Here is a 19,761-nt window from a genome sequence, read left to right as displayed (position 1 = left end):
TGCCCACTGAACAGAAGAAACTGCCATACAGATGGCAAATAGAATACAATTTGCTTGGCAATCCAGGACAGGGTTGCTCCTTTCCCATCCTCCCAACAGACAGGAGGTACCTCAGCCTTCATCCCATGGGGGTTTTACCAAGGAATTAAGAAACCAACCCAGTTCTTTTGGGTGAAGTTTGAGGTGTGGTGATGTTATTTCACTGGTGGAGGGAAGGGGTGAAGTGGGGTTAAGTCCAGCAGGTCCAGGGTGCTCAGGATTGCTGAAGGGATGGACTACAGTAAAACCACCCTGACATGGATCATTAACTTCCCCTCACAGCAGCACCTTTTGTTTGTTCACCAGGGCAAACAATTCAGCAACGAGTGAATAACTGTCTCAACTTGAGACTCACCATTTGTGTTTACTTTGTGAGTGCAAGTCCCTGCAGGATTTTACATCCCAGAGTTTTCTGGGGTGCAGGAGCTCCTTGCAGTCCTTCAGCATCACCTGATTGTGGGCATTTTTGGGGCATTTTCACCAGCCTTCTGCTCTCTGCTCTGCAGGGAGTGGTTGGAGCTACATCATCCACATCCACTGGATTTGAGTCTCAGTTCTTGCAGTTCCTATCCATCTGTGCCTCACATTTCCACTCTCTTAGGAAGAATGAGGGGAAAAACACCCAAAGTGCTGCCCCAGGAGGGAACTGGGGTAATCACTGCTTCATTTTGAGGCTCTGCTGTGCTCAGTTTCTCTGGCTGTGCTTCCCTGAGCTGTCTGCAAGCCTCAGACCAGTTGGAACTTGCAGTTTGAGGCAGCAGGAAGAGAGCTGAGCTATTGGAATGCAAGAAGTGGCTGCAGACATCCCAGGCTTGCAAATTGGATGGTTAAAAATGCTGGAGAGCAGATGCATCCCCCAGGACAGAGGAGCCATGTGCCACATTGCTCCTGTTCTCATATTATTGTTGGGTTTTTTTATGTAAAAGCCTAAAATTCTGCAGAAATGGTTCTGTGGTGGGTTCTTTGCAGTCATGTGAACTCTGCTTGAGACAGTGAATGCCTAAAAAATCCTGGAGTTCTGTGTCTGTGGGGTGAACGGCAAAAACTTACTGGCAAATGCTGTTCTAAATGCGGCATGAAGAAAACAAGGGAGAAATAAAGGGTGTGTAAGTGTGAGAATGACTTGTGTGACCACAGCAGGATCTCCAGCAGAGTCCTTGTCCCTGTGCTGTTCCTTGTCCCTGTCCCATGCTGTTCCTCGTGCCCTGCCCTCTACCCTTGTGTCCTGCTGAGCTCTTGGGCTCAGATAAGGCCAATTAACTCCTTGGAATTCCATTTATAAACGACTTCCTTTGGGAAGGAATCTCCAGCTAATTCTGAATGCTGTCTTATCTGTGTTTGCTGAGGCAGTTGGGGCAGGGCTGCTGCTTTTTTTGGGCTGTTTTTTCAACTGAGTAACATTTCCTGAGGTGGTGTCAGTGAGGTGCCTCGTGGACAGGAGATTTTGGTTTCATTATTGTGTGGAAGTGTACTGGGTAAAAGTGCTGCCAGTTTGATTCACCACTGGCTTCTGCATATTAGTGTGGGATATCAGCAGCTTTGATAATCTTGTCCCTCCCCACATCACCACACCATCCTAGTTTTCCATGGAATTGCAGGAATTTTGGCTTTTGAGCAGTCACTAAGCTGCAGTGATGGAAAATCCATTACATTAAATCCTGATTCCTGTGATCCATCACTCATCTGTGGCTGTGCAGCCAGATCTGACCCACAGTCCACCGCTGGGTTATCAAGAGTGTAGTTTTTGTAGAACTTTTGTCTCAGAGACCCAGACAGAGCAGGAACATCAATCTCTCACAGTTCTGATTCATGGGACATGCCAAGCTGGATGCATCTTGGGGGAGACCCATCTGTGGATCCCAGGTACAGGAACAGTTTTGTGCTTTATTCTCTTTAAAAATAAACATTCCCAGCTCGCTGAGAATCCCTGGATTGAGGTGGTTTGGGATCAAAGTGGAAAGGGCTGCACACAGAAGTGCCTCTGTGTGCCAGTGGGGAGAGCTGTTATCCCAAGGAAAGGAGCTGCATCCAAAATGTTGGCCCTGTTTATCACTCAGGAATGGGCAGAGAGGGAAGAGCTGCTACCCTGTGAAATATTTGCAGGAGCAGCAGACAAAACAGCTTTGATTGTGATGGAGCTGTGAAATAACCTTTTAAAAATAGTCCCTGTCATACATTGTGTTTTCTGTCATCCAGCTCACACATTCCCAGTGTTTTTAAGGCTGGGAAGCACAGCCCAGCCTTGGAAGGCTGTGCCTGGAATTTGAGAGCTGCTGGTGCAGTTTTTGGTTGCTCATTCACAGTTATGTTCAAGATGTGAGCAGCTTTCTCCCAGCTCAGAACCCAGGGAAGGGATTTACACAGAGAGGGCTTGGCTTGGCAGCCACGTGGGGCTGATTCCAGCCCAGGGAAATCACTGCAAGGTGGGACAAAATGGAGAATAAAGCAGAGGAGAAACAAGTGGAGTAAGAGCAAGGATGTGGCTGTGCAATTATTGGTCTCTCTCCTACTTCCAGCCCTGTGCTCTCATGGATCTGTGTTTCTCTTCTCTTAGCACAGAGGGAGGAGAAAATCAAACCAGGAGGTGAGGGAGGGCAGGGAAAGGCAGGGATTGTGATGTGGGTGATCCATCTCCCCCTGCAGCTCCTGCTCCCACCTGCTTTGACCCTCACAGCACATTCTCACCTGTGTGGGTGGTTTTCAAATGCCCCCAAAACAGCCAAGGTTCCTTTGCTTCCTTTGCAATTCCTGAGGTGGAATGCTGGGTCAGGATAGCAGAGGTTTGTACTTTAGGGATTTTTGTGATGCAAACTCAGCCTTGCATTTGCTTCTTGCTGCTGGAGCTTCGAGAACACGTCCTGCCCTTCCAGCAGCTCCTGGCCATTCTCCTGTCTGAGACCAAACTGAGCTTGGATTTGTAGGTGGGGATGTTTCACCTGCTCTCCAGATTTGCTGGCACTGAAAACACTTGTTCTGTCCAGCTTCCTTCTGGTAATTCTGACTCAGACTTCCAGGAATGGAGGGTGGGTTTTTTTTCTTTTTCTTCTTCTTTTTATTTTTCTTAAATTTTATTTTAAAATAGGAGTGTTTATGCCTAAGAGCTTCCCATGTTTCTCTGCTGCTGGGTCTGTCATTGAGCCTGGTGCTCTGCACAGGCTGTAAACTTGGAGTAGAGCTGCTCCTGGAGTTGCTGATTGCTTTGGATGTCACCAGCTGCTGGCCTGACCTTGCTCTCTGTTGGGAAATTCCAGGGTGAATTTGTTTGTTGTGGGAGCAGAAAAGGATCTCCTCAGCCTGGAATATCTCAGGAGCTCTCTCTCCTTGTGGAGTGTCTCAGGAGCATGGTCCAGGGATCAGTGTCCAAGGATTTCTGTTGGTGCATGTCCATGTTTGCCCTCCCTCACCTGCACGCTCTGTGTTGCAGCTGTTCTCACCCAGCACACCATTCCCTGGCCTGAACAGCTCCAGTGACCACGTTCCTGCTGTCCCCAACACCCCACTCCTCATCAGCTACCAGGTGAGAGCCTCAGTGGATGCCCCAGGTGACACCCCAGTGCTGGGGGCAGCAATTCTGACCTTTATCCCTTCAGAGGGAGTGAGACAGGAAGCTCAGACACAAGTGCCTGCCCTTTCCCAGAAGTGTGTTGTATTTCCCAGAGGGGAGCCTGGGGATACTTTGGGCTCTGAGGACTTTGCTCTGTGCTGTGGGCACAGCTCTGGGTGCAAAGCTGGGCCAGGTGCCCGCTCAGGGCAGGTTGGGCAGGGTTCAATGACCCCACAGCCCATGCCAGGAGTGGTGCCAACATCTTTCCCCAGTTTGATGGCAACCAGGCAGCTTTTACAGCCCCTGGGGTGGGCTCCCACTGATCTTAGTCTACGAATGAGATAGATTGTGATTTTTATGGGGGTTGTAGCTTTGGGGATGGTTTCAGTGGCAGTTTGGGGCTGGGCACAGGCTGTCCTTAGTCTGGGAATGAGATGGATTGTGATCTTTAGGGGGGTTGTAGCTTGGGGAATGGTTTCAGTGGCAGTTTGAGGCTGGGCACAGCACAACTCAACTCATGTCTGTAGCTCAGCAAGAACCAGCAGCTCCCACTGATGGCTGTCCTTAGTCTGGGAATGAGATATATTTGTGATTTTTAGGGGGGTTGTAGCTTTGGGGATGGTTTCAGTGGCAGTTTGAGGCTGGGCACAGCACAACTCATGTCTGTAGCTCAGCAAGAACCATCAGCTCCCACTGATCTTAGTCTGGGAATGAGATGGATTGTGATCTTTAAGGGGATTGTAGCTTTGGGGATGGTTTCAGTGGCAGTTTGGGGCTGGGCACAGGCTGTCCTTAGTCTGGGAATGAGATGGATTGTGATCTTTAGGGGGGTTGTAGCTTTGGGGATGGTTTCAGTGGCAGTTTGGGGCTGGGCACAGCACAACTCATGTCTGTAGCTCAGCAGGAACATTAACATTGGGTCAATGCTGTTTCCTTCAGTCTCAGGCTCCTGCAGAGGAGGAAGATGAAGGTGAGGAGGAGGAAACAGAAGAGTTGGGGCACACAGAGACGTATGCAGAATATATCCCTTCAAAGTGTGAGTGTTGCCTTGGGAAGCTCTGTTCACTCCATTGTGCACCCACCTAATTTAATTGTGTGTTTGCTGTGGCACCTCCCAGGCTTGTGGTTTTCTAGAGAAAACTCTACAATGCCCTGGGCTCTGCGTGATGAGCTCTGAGGAGTAAAAACCTGGACTGACCTGTGCTCTGTTGTCATTCAGCCAAGATTGGGAAGCACCATCCTGACCTGGTGGTTGAGACGAGCACCCTGTCCAGTGTCCCCCCACCTGACATTACCTACAGCCTTTCCCTGCCCAGCTCCGTGGCTGACAAAGGCTCCCTGTCTGCACTGCAGCTGGAAGCCATCATCTACGCCTGCCAGGTACCTCCTGCACCTCAGCTGTCTCACACCTGAAGGAAAATGCCTCTTGCAGGGCCAGGTGTTTTAAAATGACTGCGATTTGGGTGATGAAACTCCTTTGGCATTTTTAAATGCCTTTTGAAGGGTTATTTGAAGCTAGGGGCTTCTGTGTGGTCTGCTTCCCAAAGAGACAAGAACCCTGGACTTTTCCTGCAGAGGATTTTATATTTGGGGGGGTCTTTTCCATGAACTATGAGCTTGATCACAACTCCTGACCTTCCCTGCTGTTGTTTGGCTGAGCAGTGCACGTGCATCTGTGGGATGTGTGAAAGGGTTAAGTAGTGCTCTCAGCAAAGGCAAATCTGTAATTTTAAGTTTAATTTTCAGTTCTGTTCTTGATTTTTGCAGCAACATGAAGTTTTATTGCCCAATGGGCAGCGAGCTGGGTTCCTGATCGGGGATGGTGCTGGAGTTGGGAAGGGCAGGACTGTTGCAGGCATCATCTTTGAAAATTATCTTAAAGGGAGGAAAAAAGCTCTGTGGTGAGTTGTTGGTTTTTTTTTTTTCCTCTTTTCCCGTAAGACCTTGGAGTAAGTTTGGATCTGGAAGTAAGGAATTCTTTAGTGCTGATGTTGGCTTTAGAGTTGAGTCATGCTGTGGCCTTGGGTAAGTCGTTTCCACCTCTTAGTGCCTGAGTGCTGCCTGTGAAATGGGAATATTCCCCCTGCAGCAGGGATGGGGAGTGAGTCACTGTGAAATAACAGGTTCTGTGCTCCTTGGGGTGAGGTGTCAGGCCTGGCCCTGCTCTCCCTGGAGTTGTGGAGGGTTGTTCCTGGGTGCAGAGCCAGGAATAAGGGGCTTTGCTGCAGATCACAGCCTGTGCTGAGGGGCAGATGGGCTGTCAGAGCTCACCCTGGGGGCTGTGGGCAGTGGCAGATGTGAAAACTCTGCACACTCCTCGTGCTTTAATCAGAGCTGTTAATCACCCTGTGCCCTCACTCCCTGGGGACATCCCCAGGCCCAGCTGCTGGGGGGCAGATAAGCAGCTCCAGGAGGAGACAACCACCCCACATCTCCTTCACAGGTTCAGCGTCTCCAATGATCTCAAGTACGATGCTGAGAGGGACCTGAAGGACATCGAGGCCTCCCACATTCCTGTGCATGCTCTGAACAAGGTAGGAGAGGAGCTGCCCTGCTGCTCTGGGAATCAGGAGCAGCTGGATGGTCTGGCTGAGCACGTGGAGCAGGACGAGGCTCAGGCAGCAGCAGAGCTTCTGTTCCCTCCTCCCAGCCAGCTCTTCCCAGTTATTTTATTGTGGAGCTGCACAGGGAGCACAGAGCTGTTCCCTGCAGGGAGTGGGAAGTGACTGCAGGCAGGTGCAACAGCAGAACTGGAACCTTCTTTACCATTCCTAAGAAATCCTGTGGAGAGAACAGCTCTGTGAGATGTGCTCTGCTCTCCTGGGCCAGCCTTTCCCAGTGCTGATCCACGGAATCACTTCTCAGAGCTGTAGGGAGAACAGAGATGCCTGGACTGGTGTCTGTTGTGGCCTGTGGTTGAATTTCTGTCCAGTGTCTTCCAGTTCACTTAAATCCTCTCCTCTGGTTTTAATGGTATTGAACAACCAGCTCTTACAAAGAAACCACAGGTGTTTGACACCTCTGAATGTGCTCCACTAAGAGATTGAAAGGGATTTTGTGTTCAACCCCAAAAGACTTCAAATGACCTTTATTCAGCTTGGGACCAAGCCTTTCCCCCTTGTACTTCATTACATGTGGGACCCATGGCAGTGATACAGGCAACAATCTCACCTGGTCAAAGAGAAAATTATTTTCTAGAAGGAATTAGACAGGAAGGGTCAAAGCAAAGACTCCAAACTGTTGATTAAAAAAAGGAAGCACTTTTTTTTGCCAGAAAATCTCTGTCCTCACACGGTCCCCACGGTTCACTGCAGGCTTCCAGATGTGCTGACACATTGGCTGGGGCACTTCTCCAGGCATTTACAGTCCCTGTCATCACAATAGTTCAGTGCCAAACACAAATGCTGAAGACACCAGCTACCAACAGCTTTTTGCCTGTTCTGAGCTCAGGCTGGGATTTGCTCTCAGAGCATGGAATGTGGGCAGGGATGGGTGTGACATTGTGGGGACAGCAGCCACAGTGTGTGTGTGTATGCTCCTGCTCCTCTTCCTGCAGATTAAATACGGTGACACAGCTACCTCAGAAGGAGTCCTCTTTGCCACCTACTCGGCGCTGATCGGCGAAAGCCAGGCCGGGGGACAGCACAGGACGCGCTTAAAACAGATCCTGGAGTGGTGCAGGGAAAACTTTGAGGGAGTTGTATCCTTAAAAAAAAAAAAACCAAGAGACAAAAACTGGAGAGAGAGAGAGAGAGAGGAACTGCTGCTTTTAATTGTGCTTCAACAGGGAACAAAGAGCCTGGGGCTGTGTGAAGTCATGGGGAGCAGCCCAGTGCCTTCAGGAGACAGGAATCCCCCACACTCACATCTCCTCCTCCTCCTCCTCCAGGATGTATTTAAGGGGAGGAGGGGAAGAAGCAGCTGGGATTAACCTTTTCAGCATTCCTCTCCCTCGGTATTACAAGACACACCTTGGAGGTGAAGGGAGAGGGAGGGGTGGATGACTTTGGATCTGAAGAGCACAGGGCTGGGCAAACCCAGCAGATTCCACGTGTGGGCCGTGAGTCAGTCCTGCTGATACTGGGACAGGTTGTTCAGTTGCCTGGAGGAGACTAGGTTCTATTTTCTGTCTGCTCCCATCCTCTGGATGAAAATAGGTCCTTTTTCCTTAACTGCCACTCCCCTGCAGATTGTGTTTGATGAATGCCACAAAGCCAAAAACGCCAGCTCTACCAAAATGGGCAAAGCAGTGCTGGACCTGCAGAACAAGCTGCCTCGAGCAAGGGTTGTCTATGCCAGTGCCACAGGTGAGCTGCTCTGCCCACAGGGTGGGTGTGACAGTGGCAGAGGTCCCCTCTGAGCTGAAGGGACACCCTGAGGTGTGACTGTGTGTGAGATCCTGTAAGGAGAAGCCAGCGGTGCTGCAGGGCTAGAGAGGAGCTCAGCATGCTGAGATGTGCCCCAAGCCCCATCACTGATGTTACTGTGACTTTTTGGTGGATCAGATTAATTTCTCTCCAGTTTAACTTGTTCCTGGCCAGCTGTTCCAGCTGCTTGCTGATGTTTACCCATGGAATGTAGGGAGGGCGATGTTCAGAAAGGTCTCCAAAGGCACAGTGGCAAATGACAACCTCTTCAGAGGTCTCTTCACTTGTGTCACAACTATTCCCAAGTGCTGACGTTGATTTCTGTCCCAACAGGTGCCTCAGAGCCAAAAAACATGATATACATGAGCCGCCTGGGGATCTGGGGGGAGGGAACCCCATTCCGAGCCTTCGATGAGTTCCTGCACGCCATTGAGAAGAGGTGAGTCCTGCCCAGGGGCCTTGTGTGGGACGTGGTGCAGTGCCCAAGGATGGGGTGGGCAGCATCCCACAGAGCTGGGCTGGGGCTGCTTCTGGAGAGGAACCCGCCCTGTGCTGCCCCAGAGCAGAGGGAAGGTCCCACAGCTGGGGTTCAGAGCTGGGGTTCCAAAGCTGGGGCTCAGAGCTGGAGTTCAGAGCTGGGATTCAAAACTGGGGTTCCACACTTGGCGTTCACAACTGGGGTTCCAAAGCTGGACCCACAGCTGGGGTTCCATAGCTGGGTTTCACAGCTGGGACTCAAAACTGGGGTTCCATAGCTGGGCTTCACAACTGGAGTTCAGAACTGAGGTTCACAACTGGGGTTCCACAGCTGGGGTTCAAAACTGGGGTTCCACAGCTGGGATTCAAAACTGGGGTTCACAACTGGGATTCAAAACTGGGGTTCCACAGCTGGGATTCAAAACTGGGGTTCACAACTGGGATTCAAAACTGGGATTCAAAACTGGGGTTCCACAGCTGGGATTCAAAACTGGGGTTCACAACTGGGATTCAAAACTAGGATTCAAAACTGGGGTTCCACAGCTGGGGTTCAAAACTGGCATTCCACAGCTGGGGTTCACAACTGGGATTCAAAACTGGGGTTCCACAGCTGGGATTCAAAACTGGGGTTCACGACTGGGGTTCTGATGCTGTTGAGTCAGGGATGGAATGAAAGCCTCCAGTCTTCAGAAGGTGAATCAGAAGGTCGTTTAATAAAGGTAGGGGGTCTTTTATATAATGTGACTCGTTAAGGTGAGACTTGATTGATCTCAAAGTAAAAACCTCTCACACTCTTGGTGAGCTATGAATAGCACACTCTGGAGAACCATATCAATAAACAACAGTTACAGAAAGAGGGATAATGATTGTTTTAAATTCTTTTCTCTCAGTTTTCCAGGCTCAGCCTGGGAGAAATTATCTCTGTTCTTTCTTTGACTGAACTGAGAGTATCCAGAGGGTTCCAAAGCTGGACCCACAGCTGGGGTTAGACCCAAGGTGGGTCCCACAAGTGTTGTCCTCTCGCAGGGGCGTCGGCGCGATGGAGATCGTGGCCATGGACATGAAGGTCAGTGGGATGTACATTGCTCGGCAGCTCAGCTTCACTGGGGTCACCTTCAGGATTGAGGAGATCCCTCTGGACGAGAAGTACAAGGCTGTGTACGACAAGGCAGCCAAGCTGGTGAGCTTGGGCCCCTTGGAGTGGGAGGCTGGGGTCTGACCGTGCTTTGGGCACAGCCACAAATATGTGGGAGAGTGTGAGGCCCCTAAATGTGGCCATGACCTCAAATGTGTGGTGCTGTTTGAGGGTCTTCAGGATGAGGGAAGAGATGAGAATCTTGACTCTATGTTTCAGGAGGTTGATTTATTATTTTATGATATTTTATTATATTTAAAATGCTGTACTGTGGAATTTTTCCTCACTCGGGGCCACCAGTTGTGGTGGTGTTCACAGGGGTCCCAGGACGAGGGAAGAGATGAGAATCTTGACTCCATGTTTCAGAAGGCTGATTTATTATTTTATGATATATATATTATATTAAAAGAAAATGCTATATTTATACTAAAACAATAGAAGAAAGGATTTCATCGGAAGGCTTGAAAGGAAAGAAATGGAATGATAACAAAAGTTTGTGGCTCTCAGAGAGTCTGAGCCAGCTGACTGTGATTGGCCATTAATTAGAGACAACCACGAGACCAATCACAGATGCACCCATTGCATTCCACAGCAGCAGATAATCAATGTTTACATTTTATTTCTGAGGCTTCTCAGCTCCTCAGGAGAAAAATCCTAGCAAAGGGATTTTTCAGAAAATATCATGGCTACGCTATACTAAAACTATACTAAAGAAAGAGAAAGGAGACATCAGAAGGCTTGAAAAGAATGATAATAAAATCTTGTGACTGATCAGAGAGTTCAACACAGCTGGACCATGATTGGTCATCAAGTAAAAACAATCTACATGGAACTAATCAAAGATGCACCTGTTGGTAAACCATTTCTAGACCACATTCCACAGCCATCAGATAATCAATGTTTACATTTCTCTTCTGAGGATTCTCAGCTTCTCAGGAGAAAAATCCTAGCAAAAAGATTTTCATAAAATATGTCAGTGACACAAACATAGGAAGGAAAAGAGGTATACAATGCTTAGCTGGTGTATTGAAAGAACTTAGACTTTTTTGCTTCTATTTGGAAGTTCCACATGGAACTTTGGAAGTTTGCAAACCAGAGCTGCATCGTGCTGATGGAGAGGATGCCCAGTGTTGATTGTAAATCAGATTATCAAACCTTCAGCCTGTTCTGATCACCTCCTACACAACAGGAACGACAATGGCAATTCCATTAACTCCTTCTCCTTGTGTTCCCTGCAGTGGGCAGAGGCCCTGATGGTGTTCCAGCAGGCAGCTGACTGCATCGGGCTGGAGTCTCGCAAGTCCCTGTGGGGGCAGTTCTGGTCGGCTCACCAGCGCTTCTTCAAGTACCTGTGCATCGCCGCCAAGGTGCGGCGCCTCGTGGAGCTGGCCCGGGAGGAGCTGGCCAGGGACAAGGTATGGGGGCCTCACCTGGGGCTTGTGTTTGTGAGGGATGAGGTGAGAGATGGGTGAGTCTGACCCATGTTCTTAGGAGGCTAATATTTTATTTTATTTTATTTTATTTTATTTTATTTTATTTTATTTTATTTTATTTTATTTTATTTTATTTTATTTTATTTTATTTTATTTTATTTTATTTTACTTTATTTTATTTTACTTTATTTTATTTTACTTTATTTTATTTTACTTTATTTTATTTTACTTTACTTTATTTTACTTTACTTTACTTTACTTTACTTTACTTTACTTTACTTTATTTATGACATGACATGACCGATCACATTGTATATCACATTGTATATAATATACCCCTCACCTGGGGGTTGTGTTTGTGAGGGTCCCCAGGAGGAGGTGAGAGATGAATGAATTTGACTCATGTTCTTAGAAAGCTAATATTTTATTTTATTTTTATTTTATTTTATTTTATTTTATTTTATTTTATTTTATTTTATTTTATTTTATTTTATTTTATTTTATTTTTATTTTATTTATGACATGACAGGACATACATATCACATTGTATATCACATTGTATATCACATTGTATATCACATTGTATATCACATTGTATATCACATTGTATATAATGTAATGTAATGTAATACAATGTAATATAATATAGTATTATATATATTCTATTATATTTAATATTCAATAATATAATATAATATAATATAATATAATATAATATAATATACCATCCAATATATAATATAGAAAAATATAATATATAATATATAATATATAACATATAATATATATTATATAGTATATAATATATATGATATCTATATATAATATAATAAAATATATTTATAATATAATATAATATAATATAATATAATATAATATAATATAATATAATATAATATAATATAATATAATATATTACATTACATTATATTACATTATATTGCATTATATTATATTATATTATATTATACTATATTACTTACATTACATTACATTACATTATATTACATTATATTACATTATATTATATTATATTACATTATATTACATTACATTATATTACATTACTTACATTACATTATATTACATTATATTACATTATATTTATACCTCATGTCCCATGTGCCATCCCTCATGTCCCCATCACTCGTGTCCCCACAGTGCATTGTCATCGGCCTGCAGTCCACAGGGGAGGCTCGCACCAGGGAGGTGCTGGATGAGAACGATGGGCACCTCAACTGCTTTGTTTCTGCTGCAGAGTGAGTTAAAATCCCTGCTTTCCTTCCTGGGGTGTGTGGGGAAAGCTCTGCCCTGGGGCACAGAGCCCTGGCAGGGCTTCAAATGCAGTTTGATGTCACCTCCCCCTGTAGCACAGAGGGGACACTCAGGTGGCTCCTTGAGGCACTGTATCCTCAGTGGGATTATATGAGCTGTATCCTGGATTTTGAAGTCTCCCATGGACTTAGAGGAAGAGCCTGATCCTACTCTCTACACACAATAAAAGAATTGTCAGAAAGAGAGGCAGAATTGTAGCTCAGAGGTAGGTTGTGTGGATCTGGCTCTGAAAAATGAGGCTGTTGACACAGAAGAAATGAGCAGGAGAATTTACTGTGATGGTTGGGATGATGACGTGAGGTGGTGTCAGTGGAGTGGTCTGAGGAGTTTAAATCCACCAGTGTTGGCTTTTAGCTCATGTGTAAAGCAGGACCAGTGTCCTGGCTGTGTGGCCATTGCTCCCAGCTAGCAGGAGAGCTGCCTGTGGCAGGAGTGAGCCAGCAGCAGCACTTGTGCTACCCTCTGAGCAGAGAGCAAAGCTCCTGCTCCCCCTCCTTCCTGCAGCTTCCAAAACCCCAGCCCATCCCTGAATGCAGCCGTTCCTGCATGGCAGGGGACAAAAATCTGGCATTGGGTTGGGTTTCTGCTGTTCTGCAGAGCTCTTTTCTTCTAATTGACTTCTGCTGCAGGTGGGAGAGTGGGACATGCCCAAGGCAGCCTGAGGCTGGGTCAGGCTGAGCTTTCCTCCCTTGTTGAGCTGGGTTTGGGTTGTTCTGTGTCACTCCTGTGCCTCCAGCCCATTTCTGAAAACCAATTACACTTTGATGACAGTGCACAGGGCAGGTCTGGCAGCTCCTTGGGTGATTTGGCCCCTTGGATTGGTTTCCATGTCACAAAACTCCAATCTAGGTGGCAGCGTGGTCCCTGATTGCTGCTGGAGAAGGGGTCTGTCAGGGGTCTGTCTGTCTGTCCCACTCTGTGGGAATTGCTGCCCACTCCCAGCAGCAGCTCTGTGTTCTTGGCCAGATCACCAAGTGTCTCCTGGCATCTGCTCAGCCTCCAAATGTGTGTCCTGGTGTTCCAGCACTTCAGGGGATTTCTGGAGGGGAGTGTGCTGGGAAGGAGCAGTTTAAAGATGCTGAGAAATGGGGTTAAAAATAAACATGGTGCTGTGGTGGGTGGATTCCAGCCCAGGGCTGTTTTCAGGGAGATGGGGAGGGCGAGTGTGGGAAATGAGTGGAATTTCACAGCTGGGAGGCTCCAGAGCCAGTGGTCATTGGGTCACCCCAGCACACAGGACAAGTGGTCATTCCTGGTGTCACATAACTGCTCCAGAGCCAGTGGTCATTGGGTCACCCAGGACACAGGACAAGTGGTCATTCCTGATGTCACATAACTGCAGACACAGAGCTCTGTCCCTCTGGGCAGCTGTGTGGTCACTGTCCCCTTCACCCCCTCATGCCAAGGCTCCTGGAGCTCCCTCCCCAGTTGCTAAGTCTGCCTTTTCTCACCCAGGGGAGTTGGCATGTCCATCCTCTCACCTGGTGCTTGTTATATTTGGTTTGGGTTTTTTTTGTTGTTTTTTTTTCGGCACCACCCCATTGCCCTGGGGGTTCATCCACACAGTCAGCCTTTAAACATTTGGTCTGTGATTTTCAGAACAGCCCACAGAAACCTTTGATTTTCATCATTTTTGACTTTTTTTTTTCTTCCATTCACTTGGAACCACTACAGATCCATGTTCTGTCCCTTGGTTTTGTGAGAAGCAGGCCCACAGGCAGTTGGAGGACTTTGGTGGAACACATTTATTTATTGGATAGCCTGACAGTGGTCTGTGCTCTCAGGGCATGGAGAGGGACTGGGACACTGGGGTTACTGTGTTTTTGGTGTAACAGTTTCCCAATGTAGTGTTTCCCATTTAAAACTCCTTCTTGATTGTTATATAAAGGACCTGCAGGTGCAAGAGCCACCAAGGGCTGGCTGAGGCCAAGCTGGTGGCCATGGATGGGGTGGATTGACCTCTCTCCCATGGAATGTGGGGCCATCCCAAACACACACTGCTAGGTGATAACCAGCACAGTGTTGCTGGCAGCTGGAATAAATTGTGCATCTTACTTTCAGAGGCGTCTTTCTATCACTAATTCAGAAGCACTTTCCTTCAAACAAAAGAAAGAGAGAAAAAGGAACTGGCATTAAAAGAAAACGTAAGATCTCCCTCACTCCCAGCCCAGCCCCTGCCTCCTGCCCTGCTGCTGCCCCCCAGCCACTCAGCTTCTCTGCCTTTTGCCCTTCTCCCCACTCCATGCTTTTGGCTGCTCTCCCTGGTTTTGATTTGCACATCTCCCAGTGCTCCCTCATCCAGAGGAGCAGCTCTGGGTTTTCCCCCCTTTTTCTCCCTTTGCTTCACTGCCCTTGCCCTGATCCTTCCTTTTGATCCACGCTGGGGGCAGATGGCACAAGGCCTGGCTGGTGTCTGAGCCCCTCCTGCAGCAAGGGGAGTCCTCCACAACCCCTTACTTAGAGCAAGGAAGGTGTCCTGAGGGGAAAAAAAAATAATTTCCCTGGTAATTATTTGTTGTGGCTGCAGGTAAGAAGAGTTTGGGATGTGGAACAGGGGGAAGAGGGGGCAGCAGCACTGGCAGGTTGTGGAGCAGCCTTAGCAAGATGATCCATGAACCTTTTTGTGCAGAGGGGGCACATTGTGCTGTGCTTTATGTCCCAAAACACCAGTACTTTCTGTGTTCTGCACACTCCTCTGGAGGCAATGCCCTGGGATTCCTTCCCTGAGGAGCTGGCACTGCTTAGAGCCAGCCACATGTGCAGCCAACTCCAGCCCTGCTCAGGAGTGCCTTGTTCTTCCTTTCTCTCTCTTCCTTTGTCTCTCCTGCTCTCCCTCCCTCCCTAAGTGCCACCCCCACCCCAGAGGCTGTGTCCTTCTGAGCTCACACTGTCATTTGGGGCAGGCTCAGCTCTTTGGGGACTCCTCCTCCTGCTGCTGTCTGTGATCTGTCCCTGTGTCCTGCACTGGGGCTGGGGCTGTGACACTGCTCCCTCTCTGCTGCAGGGCGTCCCAGGGGCCGCTGCCCCAAGGCTCTGCGGGGTCCCTGTGACCAAGGGGTTGTCATCAAGATCAGCGATGACAGCAGCACCGACTCGGACATGGGGCTGGACAGCGACCTCACCTCGTCCCCAGAGTCCCTGCTGGAGACAGACGATGTCATCTTTGTGGATCACACCTTCAGTGAGGACAGGGGTGAGCAGGGCAGTGACAGGGAGGGGTGGAGCAGTTCGTTTGGGGTCCCCAGGGTCTCCCTAAGCTGTGGGTTCACTGGGAGCAGCAGGCAGGCAAGGAGACTCCACACAGCTCAGATGAGGGGTTTATTGGGGGTCCCACCCCTGGGAGCAGCATGGTTTGTGAGGGAAAAGGGAGGGAGGGGGAGCCTAGGGGGAAAAGGGGCCAAGAGAGAGTCTTCTCCCACAGCTTAACAGGGAGATTCAAACAGGGAGATTCTTTACAGAGAGCTCAAAGTGGGCACAGAATAATCCTTGGGCCAATGGGATTACAGACCCATGATACTTCAGGGTAGGAGCACAGGCTTGGAATAAACCCTACATTTTGGAAGGATGAGACAAATGTAACACCACAGAGGGGAGCACTGTGTCCTGCAAAGATCCCTTCAGGTTTGGGACAATTTTGTGATCCTAGCTGGATTATATCCTGGGGTCACTCTTGTGGGGTGGATCCACATTCCCCACTGGATCAGCGAGTGTGGCGGTGTTCACAAGGGTCTTAGGATGAGGGAAGAGAAGAGGATCTGACTCCATGTTTCAGAAGGTTTGATTTATTATTTTATGATATATATTATATTAAAACTATACTAAAAGAAAGGATTTCATCAGAAGGCTAGCTAAGAATAGAAAAGGAATGAATAACAAAGGCTTGTGACTGACCGAGACAGTCCAGACAGCTGACTGTGATTGGCCATTAATTAGAAACAACCACATGAGACCAATCACAGATCCACCTGTTGCATTCCACAGCAGCAGATAATAATGTTTACATTTTGTTCCTGAGGCCTCTCAGCTTCTCAGGAGAAAAAAATCCTAAGGAAAGGATTTTTCATAAAATGTGTCTGTGACAAGCGCTGCCCTGTGTGCTCCTTCCCCCAGCAGAAAGGAGAAGCCCACAGGGAATTCACTTTGTGCTCAGCATTTATTGCAGGTCATAGTGCCTTTGTCCAGCAACATTGGCCCCAGAAACCCTCTGGGACAACTTTTTCCCTCCTCTCTGATGTGAGTTACCAGGGAACTCTAAAATTCTGCCTTTCCCATTGTAGGTGGTTTCCACATGCTGCCTTCTCAGAAAGAGCTGCACAGCCTGAGAGAGCTGAAGGTTGAAAAGATGAAACAGGACCTCCTAGCAAAAGTGAAGGCACTGGGCCAAGAGCTACCTCTCAACACCTTGGATCAACTGATTGATTATTTTGGGGGCCCAGAGAATGTGGCTGAGGTACTTCCCACTGTCAGTGTGTTTTGGTGGCACTGGGTGACAGGGAGAGGGGCCAGCAAAGACTCAGAGAATCATGGAATGGTTTGGGTGGAAAGGGACCTTAAAGATCATCTCATTCCACCCCTCTGCCCTGGGCAGGACACTTTTCACTATCCCAGATTGCTCCAAGCTCCATCCAGCCTAGCCTTGGACACTTCCATGGATAGGGCAGCCACGGCTTCTCTGGGCATCGAGAAAAATTTCTTCCATTAAAAAACCAGAAATTTCTTGCTGGCAGAGGGTTTCCTCTCCCTGTTGGGAATTGCCTGGCTGGCCTTGCAGGGCTGTGTGGCTCCCCAGGCTGCAGCAGCCCCTGTCCTGTGTGCAGATGACGGGCAGGAAGGGACGGGTGGTTCGCAGGCCCGACGGCTCCGTCGTGTTCGAGTCGCGCGCCGAGCAGGGGCTCTCCATAGACCACGTCAACCTGAAGGAGAAGGAGCGCTTCATGCAGGGGGAAAAGGTGAGCTGGGCTCTCAAAACCTGCACAGGACTGATAGGGGGAGGGCAGGGAGGGTGTCTGTGCCTCCCTGTGCCCTGCCAGCAGCTCTCTGTGGGTTTCACAAACCCTCCCAGGTCCCTTTGACGGCTGGGGCTGCTGTGGTACCTAAAGCTGTTTCTTGAAGCTGTTTAATGTGTTTTCAGGAGCCTGACTCTGTTCTCACTCATCTCTCTGTAGCTCGTGGCGATAATCTCAGAGGCCTCCAGCTCAGGGATCTCCCTCCAAGCAGACAGACGGGTGAAGAACCAAAAGCGCCGGGTGCACATGACCCTGGAGCTGCCCTGGAGTGCAGACAGGGCCATCCAGCAGTTTGGTGAGGGCTGGGTGTCCCTGGGCACTGTCACCTGCCCTGGGTGTGGGCCCTGGGAGGGTCAGGTGTGGTGGCAACCCAAGGTGGATTTAGGGGATGTCTCTGTCAGGTGGAGGCTCAGTCACTGGTGCTGTGGGATTATAGCCCTGAGCTCTGGGGCAGAGGATGGACTCCCCAGGGTGAGAGATGTGGGCATTATGTGGCTTTTCTGGTTACATTCCCACTGCAGACAGGCCATCCCAAGCTCCTGTTCCATCCCTGTTCCCATGCAGGCCGAACTCACCGATCCAACCAGGTCTCTGCTCCCGAGTACGTGTTCCTCATCTCAGAGCTGGCAGGGGAGAGGAGGTTTGCATCCATCGTGGCAAAACGCCTGGAGAGCCTGGTGAGTGCCCACAGCTGTGATCCCAACACGCTTCTGATTCCCTCTGAGGAGATTCTGGGTCAGAGCTCCCACCAACATGGCCAGGGGAGGAGTGTGTCACCCCTGGCTGAGGCATTGCAGTCATGGAATGGCTTTTGGCATCCTGGGATTTGGGAAAGGAAGTGAGGAGAATGTGTAACTGAGGCTTTGGGAGGAATTTCAGGGCAGCAAGCACCTGCTTCCAGATGCTGCAATTTCCCCACTATTACTGGAGTATACACCCATATTATTCCCAAAAAGCTTATGAAATAATTAATGGAATAATTAGTTTGCCTCTGTTTCATTTTCTTCACGTCTGATAAATCCCCAAATCCTTTGGTAAAATCTCAGTATTCTGGAGGAACACTGCCTCCCCATGGCACATTTGCAGACATGCCTTTGGCCATCCTTCCCTGGTGTTTTCTAGCAGCTCAGAATAAAAACCTTTTGCTCCATCTGCCTTCCCAGGGTGCCTTAACTCACGGGGACCGACGGGCCACCGAGTCCCGAGACCTCAGCAAGTACAACTTCGAGAACAAGGTGACAGGGCTGGGCTGGGGCAGCGTGGCTGGGAGGGGGTTGGAAGTGCTGGGAGAGGGAGCCAGAGGCAGGAGGATCATTGCTAATGGCTGCAGGCAGGGCCCAGCCTAGCACCGAGCTCCTGCGAGCTCAGAGTCATGGTCACACTGAGGATTCTTCCACCAGGAGCTGGGAAGGGCACCCAGTCCTCTGTCCCCAGGGAAGGGCCTGGGGACATGGGAGGCACACACACAGCTTCCCCCTTGCCTTGTCTGTGGCATTCCTGGGGTGACAGTGTTCTCTGTGATGTGTGACACCCTCAGCAGTGTCACCCTCAGCAGTGTGACACCCTCAGCAGTGTGACACCCTCAGCAGTGTGTGTCCCCTCAGCAGTGTGTGACCCTCAGCAGTGTCACCCTCAGCAGTGTTTGACACCCTCAGCGGTGTGTGTCCTATCAGCAATGTCACCCTCAGCATTGTGTGTGTGTCCCCTCAGCAGTGTCCCCTCAGCAGTGACACTCAGAGCAGTGTCCCCTCAGCAGTGTCCCCTCAGCAGTGTGTGTCCCCTCAGCAGTGACACTCAGAGCAGTGTCCCCTCAGCAGTGTGTGTCCCCTCAGCAGGGACACTCAGAGCAGTGTCCCCTCAGCAGTGTGTGTCCCCTCAGCAGGGACACTCAGAGCAGTGTCCCCTCAGCAGTGACACTCAGAGCAGTGTCCCCTCAGCAGTGTGTCCCCTCAGCAGGGACACTCAGAGCAGTGTCCCCTCAGCAGTGTGTCCCCTCAGCAGTGACACTCAGAGCAGTGTCCCCTCAGCAGTGTCCCCTCAGCCCCAGCCCAGCTGCCATGTCCGTTCCTCCTGTGTGTGACTCTGCTCTCCTCCTGCAGTACGGGGCCAAAGCCCTGGACAAGGTCCTGTCCACGATCCTCAACCACTCTGAGAGCAGAGTTCCTGTGCCCAGGAGCTACGAGAGAGGGGAGGATGCCTTTTTCCGTGGTAAGAACATTTCCAGCTCCAGGGTTTCTGCTGGATGGGCTGGTCTCAGGTTTAGGATGCTGGAAGAACCGAGCAGGAGGTCAGAGGGAAAAAACAAAGGGGAAAGTGCTCTGGCTTATGTCACCTGCAAGGCATGGGGAGTGGCTGAGTTCCTGAAGAGGAAACAGTCCTGCAGGAATGCTGGTGGGAGGCTTAACCCCAAAATACAAAAGATGTC

The 19,761-nt window shown here is 49.2% G+C and overlaps 1 protein-coding gene across 1 annotated transcript in view; it reads left to right on the top strand.

Annotated features, from left to right (window-relative positions):
- SBNO2 (strawberry notch homolog 2) overlaps positions 1-19,761 on the top strand; it is a 53,111-nt gene that overhangs the window by 27,230 nt on the left and 6,120 nt on the right. The window contains exons 6-24 of the mRNA XM_058040718.1: positions 3,464-3,556; positions 4,523-4,619; positions 4,803-4,963; positions 5,351-5,484; positions 6,027-6,117; positions 7,140-7,283; positions 7,773-7,890; positions 8,284-8,389; positions 9,454-9,607; positions 10,801-10,977; positions 12,157-12,254; positions 14,392-14,474; positions 15,335-15,523; positions 16,608-16,780; positions 17,148-17,279; positions 17,496-17,631; positions 17,901-18,013; positions 18,500-18,571; positions 19,436-19,544. Coding sequence (XP_057896701.1) covers positions 3,464-3,556; positions 4,523-4,619; positions 4,803-4,963; positions 5,351-5,484; positions 6,027-6,117; positions 7,140-7,283; positions 7,773-7,890; positions 8,284-8,389; positions 9,454-9,607; positions 10,801-10,977; positions 12,157-12,254; positions 14,392-14,474; positions 15,335-15,523; positions 16,608-16,780; positions 17,148-17,279; positions 17,496-17,631; positions 17,901-18,013; positions 18,500-18,571; positions 19,436-19,544 — 2,380 coding nt within the window. The remainder of the gene's footprint in view (positions 1-3,463; positions 3,557-4,522; positions 4,620-4,802; positions 4,964-5,350; positions 5,485-6,026; positions 6,118-7,139; positions 7,284-7,772; positions 7,891-8,283; positions 8,390-9,453; positions 9,608-10,800; positions 10,978-12,156; positions 12,255-14,391; positions 14,475-15,334; positions 15,524-16,607; positions 16,781-17,147; positions 17,280-17,495; positions 17,632-17,900; positions 18,014-18,499; positions 18,572-19,435; positions 19,545-19,761) is intronic.

This window comes from Melospiza georgiana, chromosome 26 (assembly GCF_028018845.1).
Source record: "Melospiza georgiana isolate bMelGeo1 chromosome 26, bMelGeo1.pri, whole genome shotgun sequence".
In the NCBI taxonomy this organism is placed as follows: Eukaryota; Metazoa; Chordata; class Aves; order Passeriformes; family Passerellidae; genus Melospiza; species Melospiza georgiana.
Note: the sequence above shows the minus strand (reverse complement) of the source record. Positions and strands in the feature narration are given on the sequence as shown.